General features: G+C 39.1%; 2 protein-coding genes across 5 annotated transcripts in view; one reads left to right on the forward strand and one right to left on the reverse strand.

The window, feature by feature from the left end:
- Positions 1-288: 288 nt before the first annotated feature.
- faim2b (Fas apoptotic inhibitory molecule 2b) lies at positions 289-4077 on the forward strand. 2 transcript variants are annotated; one of them, XM_035956370.2, is made up of 12 exons: positions 289-556; positions 1123-1171; positions 1444-1511; positions 1618-1682; positions 1777-1830; positions 1926-1976; positions 2091-2130; positions 2230-2267; positions 2379-2466; positions 2554-2649; positions 2901-2954; positions 3061-4077. In XM_035956370.2, the coding sequence occupies exons 1-12, from the start codon at positions 542-544 to the stop codon at positions 3208-3210; spliced, it is 768 nt and encodes a 255-aa protein (XP_035812263.1). In that variant the 5' UTR covers positions 289-541; the 3' UTR covers positions 3211-4077. The 2 variants fall into 2 exon arrangements, with proteins under 2 accessions (XP_035812263.1, XP_023144057.1); XM_023288289.3 differs by having other exon boundaries at positions 1126-1171.
- A 112-nt stretch (positions 4078-4189) lies between these two features.
- Positions 4190-21628, reverse strand: part of LOC111583687 (RNA-binding motif, single-stranded-interacting protein 2-like) — a 32314-nt gene continuing 14875 nt past the window's right edge. For 2 of the 3 annotated variants that reach the window (XM_055010901.1, XM_055010903.1), the window contains exons 3-14: positions 18419-18477; positions 17998-18089; positions 14358-14515; positions 14161-14240; positions 13922-14031; positions 13690-13733; positions 13387-13483; positions 13049-13099; positions 11410-11520; positions 11062-11142; positions 9543-9630; positions 4190-8417 (exon numbers count right to left, since the gene is read on the reverse strand). In XM_055010901.1, coding sequence (XP_054866876.1) covers positions 9550-9630; positions 11062-11142; positions 11410-11520; positions 13049-13099; positions 13387-13483; positions 13690-13733; positions 13922-14031; positions 14161-14240; positions 14358-14515; positions 17998-18089; positions 18419-18477 — 964 coding nt within the window. In that variant the 3' untranslated portion in view covers positions 4190-8417; positions 9543-9549. The remainder of the gene's footprint in view (positions 8418-9542; positions 9631-11061; positions 11143-11409; positions 11521-13048; positions 13100-13386; positions 13484-13689; positions 13734-13921; positions 14032-14160; positions 14241-14357; positions 14516-17997; positions 18090-18418; positions 18478-21628) is intronic. The other variant, XM_055010902.1, reaches the window with a different exon arrangement.

Here is a 21628-nt window from a genome sequence, read left to right on the forward strand (position 1 = left end):
GATTAAAATAGTTATATAATGCATATGTAATTCAGATATGTAACTCCTTTGAGTCTTTCTGATGAGCACTAGGATGATTAACTGTCCTGGAACGCTGTTAAGAAGCTCTGTGCCAGAAAAGAGAAGACATAAACGGCGCCCCCGTTTTGCAGCAGCAGTGGTATGGTCTGGTTTGATCTCAGCGATGTGGGACTACCTGGACAGAGCCGGACAGACCTCATTAGGCCGAGGATGGGGGTGGCGTGGGATCAGGGTTAGAGGGAGATTAACCACACGCAGGCCTATAAAGCTGCGTTGTAATCCGCACACTGCACACAAATTCAGAGCAACAACTATTCCACGGACAACATTTTTGCTCACAAGCTTGTCTTTTTTTGCTTTTGAAGCCCCACAGAGCATTTTTTATTTTTTTTTTTTAAAAAGGAATAAGGACATTTTTAGATTTTGGATATATTACAGCTTGATACCTTAAAATATCTTACAAGGGACATCTGAACAGTTATCATCATCAGAGATACAAAGGAGCAATAAGGGAAAAATCATGAAAAAGGGAAAGGTATGCTTAACTTGTTTGCCGTATTATGCTACAATTACACTGATTTATTTATGTCTGCAACGTCTTAATTTTATTTCTTGTGATTAGAACTGTGATAGAGGCCTCTTTGCTCCAAACGTGAGCTCATAGAAGGACACAGATTATAGAGTCATTGTTTTGAGACATGACTGTTTGTTGCGTTTGTGATGGTAAAAACTAACCTGGCTCAAAAATCAAACATCATGAGACAAACAAGGTGATTTTTGATGTCTGTGTAAGTGACATTGCTTTATTCTCGACACTTGTGTTATTTATACTGGTTATGCAAATATGGAGCCTTTTGAACAAATCAAACAAGACGGCTGCTTTGGATGAAACACGTGAGGCTGGTTTGATCTGTAAAAATTTCATGTGTCACTGACTCTGTGCAGCTAAAGCAAAGATGAGAGGAAAAGTACCACTGGGTTGGTTTGTGTGTCAGAGTAAACACAAATTTCACGCTGTATAGCGACTGTAAAAGCAGCTATCATTTCTATACAGGGGAGTGAAAATGCATTGACCCTCCAAACTGTGCTTTTCTGTCCCAGCAGGTAGGTGACGACAATGAGCCTCCCAGTTATCAGGAGGCAACAGCAGGTGAGAAAAATACCTCCATGTCGTTTGACATATTGTGTTGTAATAGAAGTGCGAACGCCGGCTTCTAGTTCTACACAGACCCTAAATCAATACTAGATTTTGTGCTATTGTAATTTTGTTGTATATGATTATGTTGATGATTATCATTATTATCATTATTCAGGTAAAACTAAGAGTGACAACAAATGGATTTTTTAAAGCTACTTTTCCATCAATATTGTTTACATTTTTCATTTTAACTACAAATCTTATTTTTTCGTCTCTTCCTTCAGGCTATGAGGAGATGCAGGCCCAGTTCTCCTGGGACGACAAGACCATCAGACAGACTTTCATCAGGAAGGTACTGAAAACGTATTTAATAAAACAAACTACACTTATGGATAAAACTACATGCTGCAGTGGTACTTCTGTTACTCTGACACAATGTTTGTCTGCTGTACCTGCAGGTCTACGCCATTCTTATGCTCCAGCTGTTTGTCACTGTGGGAGTCGTTTGTCTCTTCACATTCTGGTAACTACTTGTACATTTCTTTTGCTTTATTCTGATTTCTCTCCTGCTTTTATCAGAGTGTGAACTGAATCAGTTTCATTTTTGCCTCTTCCAGCGCACCAGTGAGGTTTTACATTCAGACCCATCCCAGCCTGTACATGGCATCTTAGTAAGTGAAAACACATCATAACCCGCATTGTACCGACTCTCTTTTCTTTTACATTTTGTATTAAGCTATCTGTTATTTTTTCCCCCCTTTTTCAGTCTCATGTTTTTTGCCACCTACATTGCACTGTCCTGCTGTGGAGACCTGAGGTAAACTCTTGTTGCAGCATAAAGAACACAGATATTCATGCCAGTATGTAAAAGATTCTGTTTTAAGTTTATAGTAAAATTGTTTTTAAAAAAATTCTTTTTTTATCTCAACAGGAGACAGTTTCCCTGGAATGTGATTCTGCTAGTTCTCTTTGTGAGTACTTTACTTTGAATACTTCACACTAAAACACAGCATGCTTTTTACTCAGCCTAACTGGATTTATGTGGGGTTTTTTTTGGCTTTCCCTTATAGACTTTGAGCATGTCCTTCATGATGGGATTTGTGTCGAGGTAATTATACATTGTAGGGATGCGTTGATCAGTATCGGCATGAAAATCTTTTTAGGGTGGAGGAGAGAGAAGGCAGCTTTACTATTATACATGTATTCTCGTTTCCTCCAGCTTTTACAACACCAAGTCAGTGGCGCTGTGTCTGGGAATCACAGCTCTGGTGTGTCTTTCTGTCACCATCTTCAGCTTCCAGAGCAAGGTGAGAAGCAAACTTCAGACTGCTTTCAAACAGCCCAGCAACTAAACAAAATGATGACATGAATGCTTTGTGCACTTTTCTCTGCAGGTTGATGTCACCTCCTGCCAGGGCGTCCTGTTTTCTCTGTGCATGGTCATGCTTCTCTGTGCCATCACACTCTCCATTGTCGTTCCATTTGGATATGTAAGTTCTCCTGCTTCACCTGTTCTAGAATGATCCAATCCTGCCCGCAACCCTTCTAGAAGAGGACTAAATTAGCCGAGACAGAGTTAAACAACAGTAGCAGGATAATGCCACAGGTGCTGCTAGCTGCGCTTGGATAATGGAAAGGGATTAACCCCACAGATAATCTTTCCCCGTGCTGTCTTACTTAAATTAGCATCCTGCTTTCCTTCTTAACTGTGTTTTGTAACGCTTGTTATTTTGCACCACAGGTTCCCTGGTTACATGCCATCTATGCAGTGTTAGGAGCCATCCTTTTTACTCTGGTGAGGATCAGATCCTTAAACAAAATCTCAATGTTATCAGGCATTTTGTGTGTTTTTTCTGTGTTTTAATACTTGTTTTCTCTATCTGGCTCTTTCTCTGTGACAGTTTTTGGCATTCGACACTCAGCTGCTCTTAGGGAACAAGCGCTACACTATAAGTCCAGAGGAATATGTTTTTGCCACTCTCAGCCTCTACCTGGACATCATCTACCTGTTCTCCTTCCTGCTACAGATCATGGGGGGAGGCCGCGACTGAAGCATGTCAAGCACTATATGCACTTTTTGAACTTTTAACAAGCTCAACAAGCAACCTGGATTCATCTTCCTTCAGAATAAGTCGACATCAGGGCTATACGTTTGATAAGAGCAATCTGTCGGGTCTTTGCTGGTAGTTATCTAATCCCATTTATCACTGTGCCCTAACACTATCCACACCTACCAATTTTTCTCTGTACTCTGGCAATCCCGTTTAGAGGTTTGTGAATTGCTCTGAGTGTCTACTGATACCTCCCCATCCAAAAGTGTGTGTTTAGTCTGTCAGGCTCAGAAGAGGACAAAAGCGCTCACAAACACAAGTGAGAAATCAACTTCCTTGGCTCCATCACTCAGTTTATCCATCACTGAGCCAATAATGGATATTCAGGGAATCTGCACTTTCAAGCTCAGCAGGGTTGAGTTTGCTTTAATAACCTGTTTGGTGAACAACATGTAGATTTACTTTCATACTTGACAAGTTCAGTGTTTTGTATGTGTGTTCTGTACATGAACATTGATGTTTTGAGGGGGAAATACTGTGTTAGGGAAACCTCAAATGATAAAAAGATCCAAAGCTAACAAAGGGAAAGTGTGTAGCTGCATACAACACTAATAGCTATTAGAGACATGTTTCAATTTGTATTGTAAATATAATGTGGCCTTTCAGGTGTGACAGAATTGCAGAATATTTTAGGAATACAGGTGTTATACGTTTTAATTGTGTAGTGAATTAACTATTCTTTAAAGAATTTCTTTTTCTATAAAATGTACAGTTGAATTAACTTATAACAGTTTTTTTTTTTAAAAAGTATTTTGGAACTTTAGTCCTCTATGAACTTGCAAACAATAAATGGATTTAGAAAATGTACAGATTATAAGGTGGTTATTCAGTTTTGACTTACTGCAAGAATAGCTGTAAACAATGTGGCCCAACAGTTACTAGTTAAAAGATAGGTGACAACAAACAGCTCACCCACATGTTGAAACAAGGCTTTTATTAAAAAAAGAAAAACTGACATATTCAAATTCAAAGAGAAAACCAAGGAAGAAGTCAAATCTTATTTCAATCAATAAAAAAAAAACACAAGTTACAGACAATTTAGCAACTCTGGCACAGGAAGACAAAAGTAGCCAAGTGGCATTTGCAAAAAAACCAAATATCAAAACCTCTTTCCTCTAACAAAACTGTACAAAATGAGTTCTTGTATAAATAAGAAAACCGTTCGCAAGCAGGCAGTGAGATGAGCCCGTTGGATTTTCAAAATGCTTGTGATTCACACAAACTTGGTTCATACAGTGTTGAGCAGCGAGACGTGTTTTTAGTATTTTCTGTTCAGAAATGTCTCCTTAAGATTACATTTCTGAGCTATAGCGATTTGAAATTTAAACTTTAAACTGCTCATTATCAAAATAACAGAAAACTCTTTACTATGTATTAATATCATTAGATAATTGGTGCACTGGTATCAACCAAAATAAAATTAAAGTCGAGATTTTGAAAATCCAGAATGGACAACATCTAACCACCTGTTTGGAAATCCTGTTTTAGCAGCAAAACATTTTGAAACTATGAAATAAGTCATCCAATTGCCAATAGGATGGACAAAAATAGCACACAAATTGATGCGGACTAAAAATAAGTGCAATGAGGTTCGTTTTCTTTCAAATGCTGTGTGCTATTGGTGGAGTTCACCACTGATTTTAGTAGTCCTAGAACTGTCATGTCATTTTAAACATCAATTCATCTCAGAGCAAAATGATTTCCTGTAATATCATTATTGTTGTAAAAAAAATTTAAATAAATAAACACTGCATTGTAACAAGTCATTTCATAGTTTCAAAATCTTGTTTTTGTATTAAAAGTGATGGCTAATACATGGAATATCATTTCTCTGAACATTTTCCTTCATGGTGCACTGAATCTGAAAACTTGCTAGTCACTGTGTTATCTGGACAGGTTATGAATCATTAAAAAAAACAAACAAGAAAACACGCGAGAAGAAACAAACAAAATGGTGAAAAGAGCAAGTGGAAGGAAAGAAAGACTATTTACAAAATTAGCTCTCGTGTCTGAAAACTCATGTTTGACAACATTACAAAAGTCGAGCTCTGTGTTCCTCCCGGATGTCTGCTGAGGTCAAGAAAGTTCAACACTCCACTAACACATTTATTTATGTATTAATGAAAATGAGTTGAAATATTCCGATGCACGTCCTTTATGTGACAGAGCCAATAAACTTTATATTGTAGTCATAACGTGGAACGATGGGTGCATGCTAACACCTTTATTGCAGCCTTTTCTCTTTCTGAGTCTATCAGAACGAATAAAAAGGCATCTTATCCAGCTACAGACAGCAGATGAGGAGAGCAGTTTATCCGAGACAGAGAGCTAAACGGTGAGTGGCTACAACATCTTTGGTTGCAGAAATGTACGACAGAAACACGCAGCAAAAAAGCCAACGTGAGGAAGTGACGAGTCAGAGACAGAAGCATCAAAGTGTGAGCCTCAAGAAAGACGTTATCGCGCTCTGCTTTTCACTGGATTCAAACATGGATGGTCGAGGAGCAGGAAGAAAAGCTCCTCGGAACCCTACAGCTAACTTGAGACGACGACCAACTCGATGGCGCTCAAAGAAGCCTGCTGTCATTTCCGCAGTATATACAAATCAATGTCCTATGAGAAATCAGGCAGTTCATCCAGAGAGAAAAACATTAAGGCTTAGCTAAAAATTGTTTTTGCAGAATTTTGGATCACTCACAAATTCATTCAGACTTGCTGTCTCACTAAAGGCTGTAAGAATTGTCTTTAATGGCACTTCCATGGTCTAGTGAGCAGTCCTTTGTAAAACCATTATTTCTATTATCTACATATCTACAGTTTTTGATGCCTGTATAAATTAAAGTTCAACATATTTGGATGGTGCATGAGCTCCACTTGATGTGCTGACTGACAAAATATGAAACATATCCAAGTTTTTCTGTACTTAAGCTTGTTTGATCCGCAACACCGACGCAGCATCAGTATGAATCTTTAGAATCAGCACTAGATAAACTAATTGTTTGGTTCAGCTCTCCATTCTGAAAGGCTTCCTACAAACAGGCCAGACACAATGTCAGGACAGACGAAGCAAGGTTTGGAACGGAAATTCATGTGAAAAGAAAACAAGAGAAAACTCAATGTGCACAAGAAAACAGTATCATTCCCTATGCAGAGAAAAACTAACATCTATTCTATAAAAAGCTAAAATCTACAGCTAAACTCTAATCTACTTCTAAGATTAATTCATCAAAAATAAGGCAAATTAGCTCAAAGATTTCAAGTGACAGACAAAAGAAAAAAAAACAGGAGACAATTTTCTACAAACTAAAAAAAATCACTGACAGAGAAAACTCAGGTGACAGCAGCATTGAAAAAGACTACAGCTCCCTTTCCTATCAGACAAATTATTCTCAGGGATTTTGTTAGTCTTCCATTTGATTTTTGCTAAACTATATCTTAATTTAGTAACTGCATTGTTCTTTGTACACAAATCTCTCAGTAATCTAACTGCTCGTTTCTAAAACATGTTCATCTCTTTGACGGAGGATAAAATTAATGATACCTGATGGTTTGCCACAACAAAACCGCTTAAAACCACTTCTCACAGACGAGGATTTAACATGGAGTCGCATTAAAACAACAGGAGGACTATAGTGCTGCATTCGATGTACCCTGGAAGTGTGAAGCAGGAATTTGAAACCACATCGAGGTGGAATGAGGGGGGACCTTTAGGTTTTCTTTTTGTGGTCAGCTTCAGCAGCTAAAATATTCAGATTTTAGTGTCCTATTTATTTAAAATGCAGCCATTTATTAAACTGCCTAGACAAATGTACAACGCTAATGCTAAAGTTAACTGTGTTGACTTCAGCAAATAGTGAAGGCTTTAGTGAACTGTAACAATATTGATGCATGTCAACAGATTTAATGAACTTTTTTTCAGTTAAACTCATTAAAAGCACGTAAGATGTTCTTATTTTGGGTGGAAAGTTCCTGGAGGTGAGAAACCCACAATCCAAGTTACCATATATGAAAATTAACTTTTGGTGGCGTTTTCTTTGACGAATGTCAAAAAACTCCCAGTTGCAATCGAATGCAGCATTAGAATGAACAAGTATCGTTCAATGTTTTTTTTTTCAGATGGTGAATACAGGATTTGAAGTGAATTTAAAGTCATCCAACCATCAAAAAAAAGTAATTTTCACGAGCCAAATATTAAGGCTCAATAATGCGTGGGGTAAGATCCTAATGTCTATTTCATCTTGCCTTTATAGGCTACAGTATTAAATAAGGTGTTTTCTATAAATGTATGCTTCAATGACCTAAAAAGTCTAAAAAATAGAACTCTAATTCAAATATAAATATAAATAATTGATTGTCTTTTGTTCACGTATGAAAGGATGATTTTAAAGTTAAAAAAAAACTTAATTTGACTAAACTATAAACAGTCAATGCTATCATCATCTGTGCATGAATAGAAATCTCTGCAGCAGTTACAGGAAGAAGTAGCTTTTAATGGTTGACCTCCCATGGTTAGAATGACTCGACACATCAGACCAGCAAAAGTGTTTGTACTGTTTTAAATCTGTACAAATTGTTGCCCCCGCTGCTGCAAATAGAATGTCAAACAACAGACATCAGGAAATAAAAATAAAAGTTTGCATATTTTACAAAAAAATAAAAGACACATTGTGTTTCAACTCTTCCTTGAATCACTCTGAAACATCCAGAATGCTCTGTTAAAAATAAGGATTTGTTATATTACGTGCACAAAAATAATGCTCTGTGTCTTTTCCTCCCCTCCTACGTTTTTTTTTTTTTTTTTAGTTTTTTTTAAGCTTCTTTGTTATGTTCCTTTTTCAGTTATCAAAATAGATCAAAGCTTCTCTGAAGAAGATTCCCACCTTTGGTTGATCAACTCTTGAGGATGTGAGCAGAAAAGTCCAATGACGTTAAGTGTTGTCCTTTGTCTTAAAAAAAAGAAAAAAAAACTAAACAGACATACACACTCACACGCATACAAACAAACACGCTCACAATCACACACATGTTCCTTTTGTCATCCATGTTCAAGTCCAGGTGCTTAGTGATGGTATGGAGCACAGATCTCTTCCATGTGAATCCTGTTTGGCTGGATTCATTTCGTGCCCTCAGCCCCACCCTGCTGGGAGCTGCAAAACACACAACTCAGAATTACTATGCTAAAGCTACTCAACACATTCTGCTCATAGCTTAGAAAACACTGCATGAGATGCATTAATACCACAGCTGTCATTCTGCTACGTACATATTAGCTACAGTAGGCATTTTACATATTGTTACATATTGTTTTCTGAACTGACAAGTTTCAGAATTGGAAAATGATCTGTGCTTCTTACCAATAATTTTTCTCAGCTTTACTGGACTTAATAATTTAAGGGTGTTTCAAATTGAAGTACATTCTCTTTCATTCTTAGCACGAATGCTGCTTTTCTTAAAAGACTGTGCCTCAATAGCAAGTGACGATGGTTTTTCTTGTGCCAAAATCTGCTGTTGATTTTAGGTTTGCCATGTAAACGCACAAAAGTTAAAGCCCGATGCTTAAAAGTGCTGTATACAACATTCAAAACCACAGTAAAGTACAGCAAATTAAACTAATATTTTTTTAAAAGTTCTGTATGTTTTGTGGGGCACAGGCTTGTACACACTGGACTGTGCTCTTGTAAAAGGAGTTCCTAACTCTTTGATGGCTTTTTAACTGCTTTATACTCTACTATGGGCACTTGTTGGTCAGCAGTTTCGTCTGTCTGTTGTTTGGTGCTGAGCATGCAGTGTAACGTGGGTTTATCAGAGTTATATAGCTGAAAATCACAGCTTGTTTGTTGTTTGCTGGTTCGAAAACTATTCTCTGTTGGTTCACCACTATGAACAACTTCCTTTACATGCAACTGATTCATTGTAAATAGAAAAATAATAATTATAGTCGCTGTCTCATTCCTTTTTTTTACAGATAAAGTTTTCTTCACAAAAGTGCAACACACTGACTAGCAGTCAACAATATTATGATTATCAATTCCAGAGACGATTCAACAAAAGACCATGTAAGTCATAATATTACTACTTCCCATCCAGACAGCCCCAATATGCATCATGTCTCCATGTTTTTTTAAAAAAAATATTTTAGACTATGATGTGTAACAATTTGTGCCATTTTTCGTGTTTGTCATGTTTGTTATAATTTGACCTTTCAGACACTTTAAAAACATTCAACTACATGTGATTTGCAGGACCGAGCACAGAAATGTTTAATGTCCCACCTTAGCTTCACTTTGTGTGTTGGTATGAGTAGTTTGTGTGTTCTGCGGGAGTCTCCATGGCAACCTGTTGCTGCTGACCACCATTCTCCTGTAAAATAAAATGTAAGAAGCAGATTATGCAACTTTTTAGTTAATAACAATGTGTCTGTTACACAGACTTCAGCTTACACATAAGAGAGATTAAACACACAAAATACTTTTGTGTGGATGAAAAAAGTACAAAGGTCAGATTTCACGGATGGAGTCAGTTTTGATCTCATCCAGGGATTGGTTGAAGTTCATCATGTAGACTAGAATTCTACCCTCAGTCTACTCCAGCTTCTCCTCTCCTACATCCAATCACAGCCTAAATTCCTGCTTTACTACTCAGCCTCTTCCCATTCATAAACCTGCCCTTTTCTCATTCACTGTGTTGCTCATCCCACAGGCCACTAAAGCTCCACATTTCAACAAATGACTCAAGAGTCACCGCAGGCACAGAGGCCCTCTTGCAGAGCGCTCTGCCAGATCTGCTGCAGCACTGAAACAGACAGAGTGTGGAGTCACTGCCATAAGGCTGGAAAAACAATCACGAAGGCTCGTCCAGCTGGATAATGGAGGCATTTAAATAGACCCAAGATGCTGTTGTTTAGTCAACATACTACGCTGTTTCACAATTTTAATTATTTGAAAGTTGCATTAACTGTTCTTTTAGACAGAAAAATCTAATCACTCCTGGTTTCACCTGAATGATTTTAAATGATTTAAGTCTATAAGATGCTTACTAGTTTTTATGATGTTCCTCTATTTGAATGTTTATGATTTTATATATCAAGTGTCTTTGAGTGTTTTGAAAAGCATTATACAAATAAAATGTATTATTATTATTATTATTATTATTATTATTATTATTATTATTATTATTATTATTATTATTATTATTATTATTATTAAGATGCATTGAAACCCAAAAATGTTTCAATGAGCACAAGTTAAATCTGAGATTTACTTATGGTGCATCCAGATTACAAATGTAACAGCATCAGCAAAGACAAAATAGCAGGAAACACATTGAAGTGGGAATGGAACTGACTGATTGACATGATTAATCAGCGGCTATGATAATCAAATACTCATCCTTGTCAGTTTTCAGTTTTACAGCTAATCAGATAAAATGAGACATTTGAAAACCTTTCTCAGTGGTATTTGCCGTTTTACAGACAAAACAATTACTTGATTAATCAAAAATAATAGTGGTTAAATTACGAAAATCTTTGGTTGCAGCACTAAAATAAACCACAATAAAAAAAAAAATACATGAACTTTCTGACAAGACAAATTCAGCAATGACACAGAAACTTCTCCAGCCCAGTAAATAAGTCAGTTAACACTTTAAACAATCACATTTACTACTTTTGTATCATGCCTCAGCTACATATTGAAATACAGATTAATTCATATAAAGTATTTAATTATTAGTCATCCACTCCATATAAATATAAAAGTAAGCAGCTGACATTGAAGCAAGGAAGCATCATACCTCTACTGGGACATTGGAGGGAGGCACTGGGGTGTACTGGGGGATGTAGGTCCCCTGCATAGTTGTGTTGGCCGGAATATACTGTAGGTTAGGCACAGAAGAAAATACAAATGATGTTCAGCATTTAACATGAGTAAGTGGAGTTGTGAATTTCAGGGCAGTTAGCATTGGGGATAATTTTCTGGTTTATGCATCACTTGTGTGTGTGTGTGTGTGTGTGTGTGTGTGTGTGTGTGTGTGTGTGTGTGTGTGTGTGTGTGTGTGTGTGTGTGTGTGTGTGTGTGTGTGTGTGTGTGTGTGTGTGTGTGTGTGTGTGTGTGTGTGTGTGTGTGTGTGATGGGTACTGACTGTGCCCGTGCTGCCCAGGGACAGGTGGCTTAATTGCTGGGTGAGAGGTCCCATCATGGACGTGGGCTGGATGGACATGGCATGATCCATTGTTGGGGTAAGAACTGTACCCTGGAAATGCACAGACACACACACACAAAGAAATTCTAGAGGGTAAATTACTTTTACTGAGTCACTACATGATGGAAATCAATAATGTAGTTAAATCCTTCACATGTAAAGTCAACCAGTCACAATCCCACTGGTACACATTTTCATTTCAAAGGACAACTGGACTTAAACATACAGTGCAATTCAAGACCCGCTGTAAACAGAGAACTACAGCTAACTTTAGGGAGTGAACATGAATAAGAGATTGGGTCCATTTGCACTTTCATTACCACTTCAAGGATGAAGTCCACATATGATTTAATACACTTTCAGTTACACTCAGTCACATACTTGCATCAACATTAGTTACATCATAAATTATATTCAAATCTGTCTCGGTTACACTGACCCCTAAAGACAAAGCACATACAACATATGCAGAAGACACACGAACAAATATAAGAACATTACAAACACTGGAAGTGTTGCAGGATGCTAATGGGACTGATGGACACAACAGATGGGTTTCCCTTAATGTCTGTACTTTTGGTTAATGTAAATCAGAGTGGTCACTGCTGTAGATCCAATGGTTTCAGTAGTGCTCCTCAAACCACCTTCAAAATATCAGAATATATTAAACATTATATATGATTAAGTTAAAATGCCAAAAGATTATTTTAGCAGTTACCTCAATTTCACATAGGTATCTGCAAATTAATATATGATGTCCTCTGGTGTTCAAGTATAAAATGTATTTCTTTACGAATTACTGGAAATGCCTCCACAGCCATGGAAGAGAGAATCATTTTTCACCATCTAGTTTTATAGAATATGCAGACGGTGCATTTATAGAGTGAGAAATAAGTGAGGAGTTTTTGGTTGCCAGGTGTGGAGGCAGTTTTGTGCAATATTTTGTTAAAAAATGCATACGCATGCACTCTACCTTACACAGCTAGTACGTGTTACACTCAGTGAACTGGCTCCTTTTTATGCATTCATTTATATAATCTGACTGTCAGCCTGATCAAAATTATGGAAAAGAACTAGGAAGTTTTTAAAGTATATCAGAGATCACAAAGGTTTCTCATAGAAATGACTTGACTCACATGTACATAGAACTGTGTGGAAATGTGGCATAAATGCATCCATTAGCAGTGACTAATGGAATACCCACAGAATGGACATCTTCATGTGTTCTACCTCACACCACTCTCTCACCCATACAGGTCATTGTAATGTCACCAATACAGATTATTCAACAGCTGCACTGATCAGGGATCAGATAATCACTTCAACTCAGCATTCTGTCTATGTAGCTGTATCTGTTTTACTGCTGGAACCGTGTTTTTCCTGTTGCTTTTCATGTGACAAGGGATATGCGGCTAATTTTAGTGCCATTTTTGGCTTGAATTTTTAACACTTGAGATGTTTCAAATGCTTCTTGGTGACATTTACACTTTGCTTTTTTGGTGGTGACAACTATCTGACCTACCTCAGGCACAAGAAGTGTCTAAGTACAAATAGGAAAAGAAGAAGCTGATATACTCACAGCTGGCTGCATGAGGTATGACTGATGGTGCATCCAGGACGGGCTATGTACCTGTAGATCAGGAAACACATCATGAAATCAATGTCTATTTTTCGTCTGATGCTTGTACAGTCCCCCTCACAGCCCTGAAAATGTGAGTTTGCAGAGAAAGGTCACAATAGAGTCCAGAACCCTAAGAAATGCAGGCAGAGGTCCTTCCTGTGTGTTAACTTACATAATGTGGGAACATAATGAGGGGTTCAGCACAGAAAAGGGACAGAAAAATAATTATTCACAGTCATGCCAGTATGACTATAAACTAAACTTAACTTGAATCTGAGTACAGTGAAATGTCCCACCTGGTAGGATGAGACAGGAGAATGAATGTAGGGCGACAGAGAAGTCTGAGCAATCATTCGGTTTGGAGCCAGACTGTAAGGTGAGGAGTAGAAGCTGCTGAACACACAGAGCAAAGTGAGTAGAAAACATGAAGACAGCCGCACCATGTCAACAATCTGCAGTATGTCTCCAGCTACATTCACAGTAAGTATGTGTTCTGGTGATGCCCAGCAGAGGGCGGCCTTTCACCACAGTTTTACTACTATGTTTATTTTTCCTGGAGGGCTGGGACTGTTTTCAGTCAGTCCATGCATACCACTCACCCATTTTGTAAAGCTGTGGGGTCATACGCAAGCGTCATTCCTCCCTGGGAAAACAATACACAGGATTCAGAACCAGTGAGGTCATGCAAACACCAGTGCTGTATGCACTAAAACAGTGAGCTAACACACAGTGACGATGATCAAACGCAAAACTTTTGAACATGTTCTTTAATTTCCCTCAAGAGAAAAAAGTGTGAGTCTAAGAATGCCGAGTTGAAACCGGCGGTGTTACCGTGTCTCCGTCTCTAGCCCAGGGCCTTCCATTTTGGAGGTACTTCCCCTGGTTCTGCCTCTTCTTCTGACCTCCGTCTGCAAACTTACATAATAAGGGCTCTGTGGGCACTGAGAGAGCAACAGATCAAACAAGAGTGAATTCAATGATCACAGTGGGGAACAAAAACACTCACACGGCTCTGGCACTAACAACAAAAATATCAGGTTACTACAATACAAAACAAACATTCCACGCACCAGGCACTCCTGGTGGAGTCTTGATGAATTTGCCATTGAAATGCTGAATTATGGCCTCGCACTTCTCTGTGGACTCCATTCTGAAACACAGAGTTCAAGTTAATCCCTCTTGTGGAGCAACTGTTTACATCAGGTTCGAATACGCCAGAAGTGAAACTCAAATCATCATAGATTGTCGCTTAGTGCTGCAGTCTGACCTGGCAAATCCAACACCACGGCTGGTCCCGTTGGCATCTCGGAGGATGCGTGTGGAAATGACCTGGCCAAAGGACTTGAGCATGCTCTCCAGCTCCTGCTCATCCATAGACACTGGCAGGTTGGAGATGTAGAGATTGGTGGGGTCCTGCTCCTGTTGCTGTACCGGCAGCACAAATGAAAATCAATTCACATACACATCTTTTCAGGGCATTAAGGAGGAAAGGCGGTACTGATGCATTTTGATTTATTTCAGTATCACCGTGTGCTGGTGCTGAGGCACGGCATTAAAAGGCCTCACAGGAGGCTTAACAAGTCCTTCAGCTGCAATGTAACATTTATTTTAGCACATTTTCAAACATCTTTTCTCACAAATTTGCATTTGCAAATGGAACAATTCTTGTCACTTTCAAAATCTTTCTTTCACAGCAGCAGCAGCAGAAATTTCTGTGTAGGCAGCAGTGTGTGACCTGTCTTTCCATCCGCACCTGCCATTGCTCTTGGCACATTAATGCTTCATCATTTCCGTCATGCCAAACACAATTTTGTAACAGGACCTGACACAGATAAAATATTTTCAAGCAATTAGTGTCTGACCAGTAAACTGAAACTGAACAATTTGCCACTAATGCCTCTCTATGTGCCATTGCCTCAACCGTCTGTTTTTATAACTTCACTTGCACACTAAATACTCTGACATTTACAAATATGAATTTGTTCACAATCACGAAGTCACATTTCTCGTTAGAACTATCTCTCATTAGGACAACTTCATAGTTCCAAGTAAATTAAGAAGACGGATAATTCAGAGACTAGCTTGAAAGTGAAACCCTGTGTGAGTGTGCAGAAGCAGACAGGAAGCCAGGCATGAAGTTAAAGAGTTCACAGAGCAACAGGAGCCTGGCAACCAGGAGAAAAGAGGTTGGGCTAAAAGGAGGGGAAGGGAAAACAGAGAGTCAAGGAAGAGGACAGAGCAAAGGGAGGGTTGGAGAAATTAGCTGCTCAAAAGGCTGATATTTTATACAGACAGAGGGAACCGACATATTAGGAAGGAGCCGGACTCTGGTGTAATTTGGGTAATTAAAAAAGGAGGATGACAGAAGTAGATGAGTGTCTGCTGATTAACAGGCTCTTCTCCTTCATCAAAACATAATTTACTAAGATCAATCCCCGTTTTGTCTCTTCTTCCTAATGTTTACTGCCATTAGACAGCTCTGCAAACCACAATAATACAGTTTTTAATCTTACATCAGATATAATATGGAACAATTCAAGTTAAAAACTACAGGTCTAACCAAATGTAATAATCTTAGATCAAAATGTAGTTGGTCTTGTTTTTAGCAGAAGTGGATGATCTTCCTTTGACGTAATTCCTGTAATTGTCATTTGCCTTCACTTGATAAGCAACTTTATCTTTATTTTGAGTTGCTGTCAAGTAGATACAAGGGTCATGTCTATCTATTGGCTTCTTTTGCACTACCTAAGCTTAACTAGATGGCTTTAAAATTTTCTTTTAAGATTTTATGTGCTATAATGAGTGTCTGTTATATCATTTTAACAGGTAAAATTCTCTAACTGAACTGGCTACCAAATTTACTTGTCTTAGGCATGTTTTTAAGTAAAATCTTTTGCCTTAAATCTGACTGGGCATTTTGCCATTGCAATGATGAGAACTAGACTAATTCGAGCAACAAACAGGACAGCAAACCAAACACCCATATAATGGCACAGGTTGACACAGCTGTTCTGGCAAATTTGACAGGGGTTTGATCTGACAATGGAGAATTCCTATGAGTATTTATGGTATTAAAGTGTGTCAACAGCAATCTTAAATGAAGATTTATTGCCGACATCAGTAGCCTCTGTTCTCAGCCATGAGCCACCTGGAGAAGAGATAACCTATTTTCACTCTGGGTAACAGGACCAATATGTAACACTGGCACACTACAGGAGGTCATAAGCCAGCTGAGACTAATAGAGTTCAAGGCAATATAACAAAGACAGAAAAAAAAACCTACCTCCCTTTTTTGTTTGTTTACCCTTTATCTCTCCTAGTAGCCTTCACACAATAGCCAATTTCATATTCAAACAACCTTTCATCCTGTTGTGACATGAACATGTTCTTGCACCCAGCCCAAGCACATGAATGGGATTTGCTGAGGTGTCACTGTGCATTTTTTGTGTGCCAGGCCGGAGGTGAGTCTGATAAGGTGTGTCTCTTGTGTATGCAGATTTGCCGGCTAGTGTGTCGAGCAGTGTATGTGAGGTGACGTCTGAATTTGAACTGGGAGGTGCTGGGAAGTAAGAAGGGATCTATTTTTAGCCATGCCATTGTTCCCCTGCCCCTACGCACTCAGCTCCTCTGGGCTTGCAGCCTGGAGGCTGGGGTGGCCCGTTCAGGGAGTGAGCGTGCTCAAAGGACATCAAGTGCAAGGTGTGGCTCAGTGTGTTTGTGATCAACACGCTGCAGCAGCCATGGTGAAGTTGCCAACAGGTGAAACAACACTTGATATTGATACCAAATTGGCTTAAGACTATTGCGTGTTCTTTCTGGCCTGAAGTAACCCAGTGTCTCTGACACGTCTGTATATATTTAAGTTTATATAGTGGTTATCAACACCTCTCCCTGAGCACATGTCTGCGTGAGTCAAGTTTTGGTGTCCAGTTGCACTTATCAGGTATTGAGATACACAGGATTATGTGGCACTCTTACAGAGGAGGTGCAGTGAACTTAGACTCTGGGTTTAGTTGCACTGGACCAGTTTGGGTCAGCTGGCAGCGTGGATCTGTTACAGTTTTCCAGGACTGGGCTGAGGGAGACCCCGGTGTTACATTGCAGCAGATCTGTTTGGGTGCAGGACAGGGGGAGGGAGCAGGGACATTGGGGTGGAGTGTATTAAGTGCTGGTGTCAGCCCCAGGCCTGGGCCCAGACGATGGACAATGCCAGTCCATTGTGCCTGTCCCATTGACAGTGGGTGTAGTGGCACCCTCCCCTGGGTTCCCTCAATGGGGAGCCTGAGAGCCAGAGGGATCAGCTTAATGGGCCGACAAGAGTTGCTTTGACTGCAGACACTTGGACAAAGAGCTCAGAACAAGCGCTACAACAAGAGCAGGTTAGCAACATACACAGTACAGAGACGAGGGCGTGAGGGGAAAGGAAAGAGAAGGTAGGGAGGAGGGCAATGAAGAGGCAAAATGAGGATGAAAGAATGGCAGACAGGCTAGACAGAGGAAAGGAAATAGTGAGAAAACATGATCAACAAAGACACTATTATGCTATTAATAAGTCTTGTGTACATCTGACTCAACCCTTAAAATTCTCCATCACTGGCACATCCAAAGACAGAACGCACACCTTCCTATAAACAAGAGTGTATTTTGCACCCAACAACAAGAAACCTCACGAGCAATTAGGCCACTGCATGTTACAGTTCACCTCACAGAGAGGAAGAGTGCATACGTGTGCAGAAAGGGACTATGACCCTTGATGGTCCAACTTTAACAGAGATCAATATGTGCTAAACAAGACTGTATGATAGAATGCACTGGGAAGTTTAAACCTAATGGTGGCTGGTAAAGTTTAGAGGTTGGAGGACTGATGTTTGTTCAACAGAGCTGATCAGGACTTGGCTATTTCTTACTTTGGCCATTTGAGCCTGGACCCCGCTGGATTTCAGAGCTGTAACAGCTTTCTGTGCTGCTGCTGGACTGTCAAAGTCCACAAAGCCATAACCTGGAAAACAGACAAATTCATGTTAAAAATGCTCTCATGCCTGTACGTGCAACATAAACGGAAGCTGGCTGGCAGTTAACTTAGAATAAAAGCTGAAAGCAGGTGAACACAGCTTCGTCCACCTGCTTTAACCCTCTGACAGTGCAACCCAGGGATCTTTAACTTGCAGACATTAGTTAAAATCAAGCGTATTTCACAAAATGACAGACAATTCCTTAATTTACATGCAGTCCAAACCCACAAGAGTAAGTTCAAGCAACAACTTTGCAAAAATACAAATCACTGTGACAAGTTTTAATAAAAAAATTTAATAAAAAAACATAATTCACCTTTACATTTGTTGGTGGTTTTATCCAAGATGGCCTTGGTCGATACAATTTTGCCGTACCTTCAGGAACAGACAAGAATACAGACAACAGGATCAATGACAGATAAGGTGACTATGGTGCAAAGACAGGAATCTGCTCCTACCACATGCATACAAATATGTTCAGGTTCCCTCAGGCTGCATGACTGCAGGTGTTAACATGAATACACGCTCCTGCGTGCAGTCATTTGTATCTTCCTAATGTGATCTGAAGTGTCACAGAAAACTTTGTCTGTTTCCACCCTTCTGTCTTTGTCTGCCGATGGAGGTTGTTGTACAGTAACTCTGTTCCTGATGTTTTCGACAGACAGTAGACAGCACCCCAGGGCCAAAAACTATTTGTTCCAGGCCTGTCTTCACCAGACACACATAGAGACAAACACACAAACACCTCTCTCCTAAATACAGCTCTGCCTGGGTATTTTTGGCTTGAATAAAGCTTTAAAGTGTTGTCAGCGGCTATGTCTGACTGGCAAATGGAGATACTTGCTTTCAAGATGAATTTACTCTACGCTTGTTCCATCTACAAACCAAAGAGGGAATATAATGTGTCAAACACAAGCCAGTGTCCAAACCTGTTATTTCAGTCCACAGTTGTCAACACAAACACGTGACCAATCAGGAAAAGAGTAGAATCAATTAATGCAGTATCATAAATTTTCATGGTTTAAAAAAATCACCTTAAAAGCAGTGAATGAGAAGTGTTATGTAAGATATGGAGACTAATGGAATGCAGTGTTATAAGACGGTGCATCAGCACTACAGTATAATAGACCTGCCCTTGTCTGGTGAATTTATCCAGTGAGGGAGGCTGGTGTTTCTCTGTTTGGGCGACATGGCGTCTGGGCGGGATGTACACTGTAACCTGATGCTTCACCCCTCCAGTTCGCCTTCCTTCCCACCACCTCCCTCTCTCTGTCTCTCTGTCTGTTTTTCCACCCTCACATCGCAGTGCACCGCTGGGTCCTACACTCCAGCCTTGTTTCAGTGGACATTTAACCAAATGACTCAGACCTGACTAGACGCTCACAGCAGAGATCTGAGCCACAACTGACACCTGAGTAGAAAGTTTATGCTAAAACGTTGTGACCTCATCTCCTCCTGGTTTCTCAAGTATACAGGCACATCCAGGCCAGAAACAGTCTCAAATCCATGCATGAGCAAGGTTTATGTGCACACTTCAGCTAATACAATAAGGCATAGCTGGATGTGTGCATGTATAATATAGATAGTTTTCATTATGATGAACTACAATGATTTATAAATCACACAGAATAGAAACGTACGGTAATTACTCATAAAAGAAAGTTCCTAATTTCAAACATTAATAATTCATCATCCATTACCAAATAGCCAGATGAACATTGCATAGGCTATCTTTATAGTTTCCTTCTGTCATCTAACAGCTGCAAAGTGCTCATCAGGCAACATATAATTTAACCCATTCTAGCCCAACTAAAATTTTACATCATGTCTCTGGGCTTCAATGAGCACAAATGTGGACACATTTTCATAATCTAGCATGGCTTCATGGTTATTTTTTGTTTAAAACTAATTTAAAAACTTGGACAATAAGTAAAGACTTGGAGTAGAAACAAAGCCATATGTTACTCATATGTTTAGACAGACCATGTAAACTGAGGTTCGTCTCAACTAAAAGGCATAAATTACATAAGACAAACTTGCACAACTCCACCGGTTTCTTTTTATAGCAGTGCATTTTGAGGAAAATCTCTTTTCATTGACACAAAATCTCAGAACTTTAGAACACCTTGAACACACAAACACACAGCCTTTTGAGACAATTTTTAATCAGTTTCCTTCCTTGTTTTCATAGACAGCGTTCCGTGACCTTTAGCTAAATTTACTCTGCTAAAGAAAAGAGTTGATTACTCAAAAAAACCCAACTACCCAACAATCAACAAAATGTTTGGCATCTGCAAGCCCAGTGTAAACTGATGATTCAAGATATGCAATATACAGACTGTATAAGATGTGACTAGTCAGGGTGAGCAGTGAGTCAGAACATATTTGTAGAACAAATGTAATGGCCATGTTGTCTTTCTTTCTCATTTTTAACAGTTAAAATATTAAAAATTGTTTCTTTAAACCAAAATTAAATGCATAAATATATATTAAACACTGTGGCCTGGATTTCTGCTTAACTATCTTGCTTATGTAGAAACCAAAGGCCTTTAGTCGCATAACTGATGTATTTCCTCTGATCATTGCTATTGGAAGAAGACAGATTGGACAATAGGAATTGGAATAATAGGAAATTGTTTCCAATGATTTTGTGATGCACATGTTTTGTGCTGGAGTGCATAAAATCAAAAGATGGAATTGTACTTTAATTTTGATAGACAAGGGCAATATGACATATTTTGTTAGTATATATTCAGATTTCTCCTGTATTGTTTTGCTAGTGACTTATTTATTCTTTTGAAGAAGAATTTTATTGTATTAATAACAGATTTTCCTAGTTTTTTGGACTATTTGGCAAATGTACACACAGCACTTTTAAAATCTGGCTTATGCATCAGATATTATTTGCCTCCAATTTTCCTGGTTTCAAACTGATGCTGCCAGACTGACACCTATTGATCAGTTTTTCTAATAAAGAAAAACAAAAGCCATGTTTCATGTTTTCCCTAACAAAGATGCCAGTAGATTTTAAAGGTCAGCAAGCAGCGACTCTGTGACCCTGTGCTTACCTCAGCCCCTCTGGAGCAAAACACCAGCTCACCACACTATGGAGGCCACAGGGACTTGAAACACAGTCCTAACCCATATATGGCCAGCCGGCATTCTTTCCCAGCAGGCTTTGCTTCTTTTTTCCCACTCATTTAAGATTCCCCCTCAACAGTAGCCCTCCCACCCATCTCCAAAGCCTCAGTCCTCTCTCCACTCCACAATGACTTCTCTGTAAATCTACTGCCTTTACAAGTTCCTGCGATTGACATACCGACCGTAGATTTCAGATTTTCTTTGACTGTCCCACTTTTGACAGTGCGTGTGTGCGGTCACGAGCCGTGTAAGTTTGCTCCGTGGATTTGATATTTCTGAGCCTTTTCTACATAGGATTAGACTGGTTAAAATGGAAAGTAAAGCACAAATATTAAAGAGGGAGAGGCTGTGGTGCAAAGAATAATGTGAAGACAGGCTATATTAA

The sequence above is a fragment of the Amphiprion ocellaris genome, chromosome 5 (genome assembly GCF_022539595.1).
Source record: "Amphiprion ocellaris isolate individual 3 ecotype Okinawa chromosome 5, ASM2253959v1, whole genome shotgun sequence".
NCBI classification, from domain to species: Eukaryota; Metazoa; Chordata; class Actinopteri; family Pomacentridae; genus Amphiprion; species Amphiprion ocellaris.

Bases quoted from the DNA above. Each gene is read 5' to 3' on its own strand.
- faim2b (XM_035956370.2), top strand. The intron at 1,683-1,776 runs GTAACTACTTGT...TGCCTCTTCCAG, and splicing joins GTTTGTCTCTTCACATTCTG to CGCACCAGTGAGGTTTTACA. The intron at 2,467-2,553 runs GTGAGAAGCAAA...TTTTCTCTGCAG, and splicing joins TCTTCAGCTTCCAGAGCAAG to GTTGATGTCACCTCCTGCCA.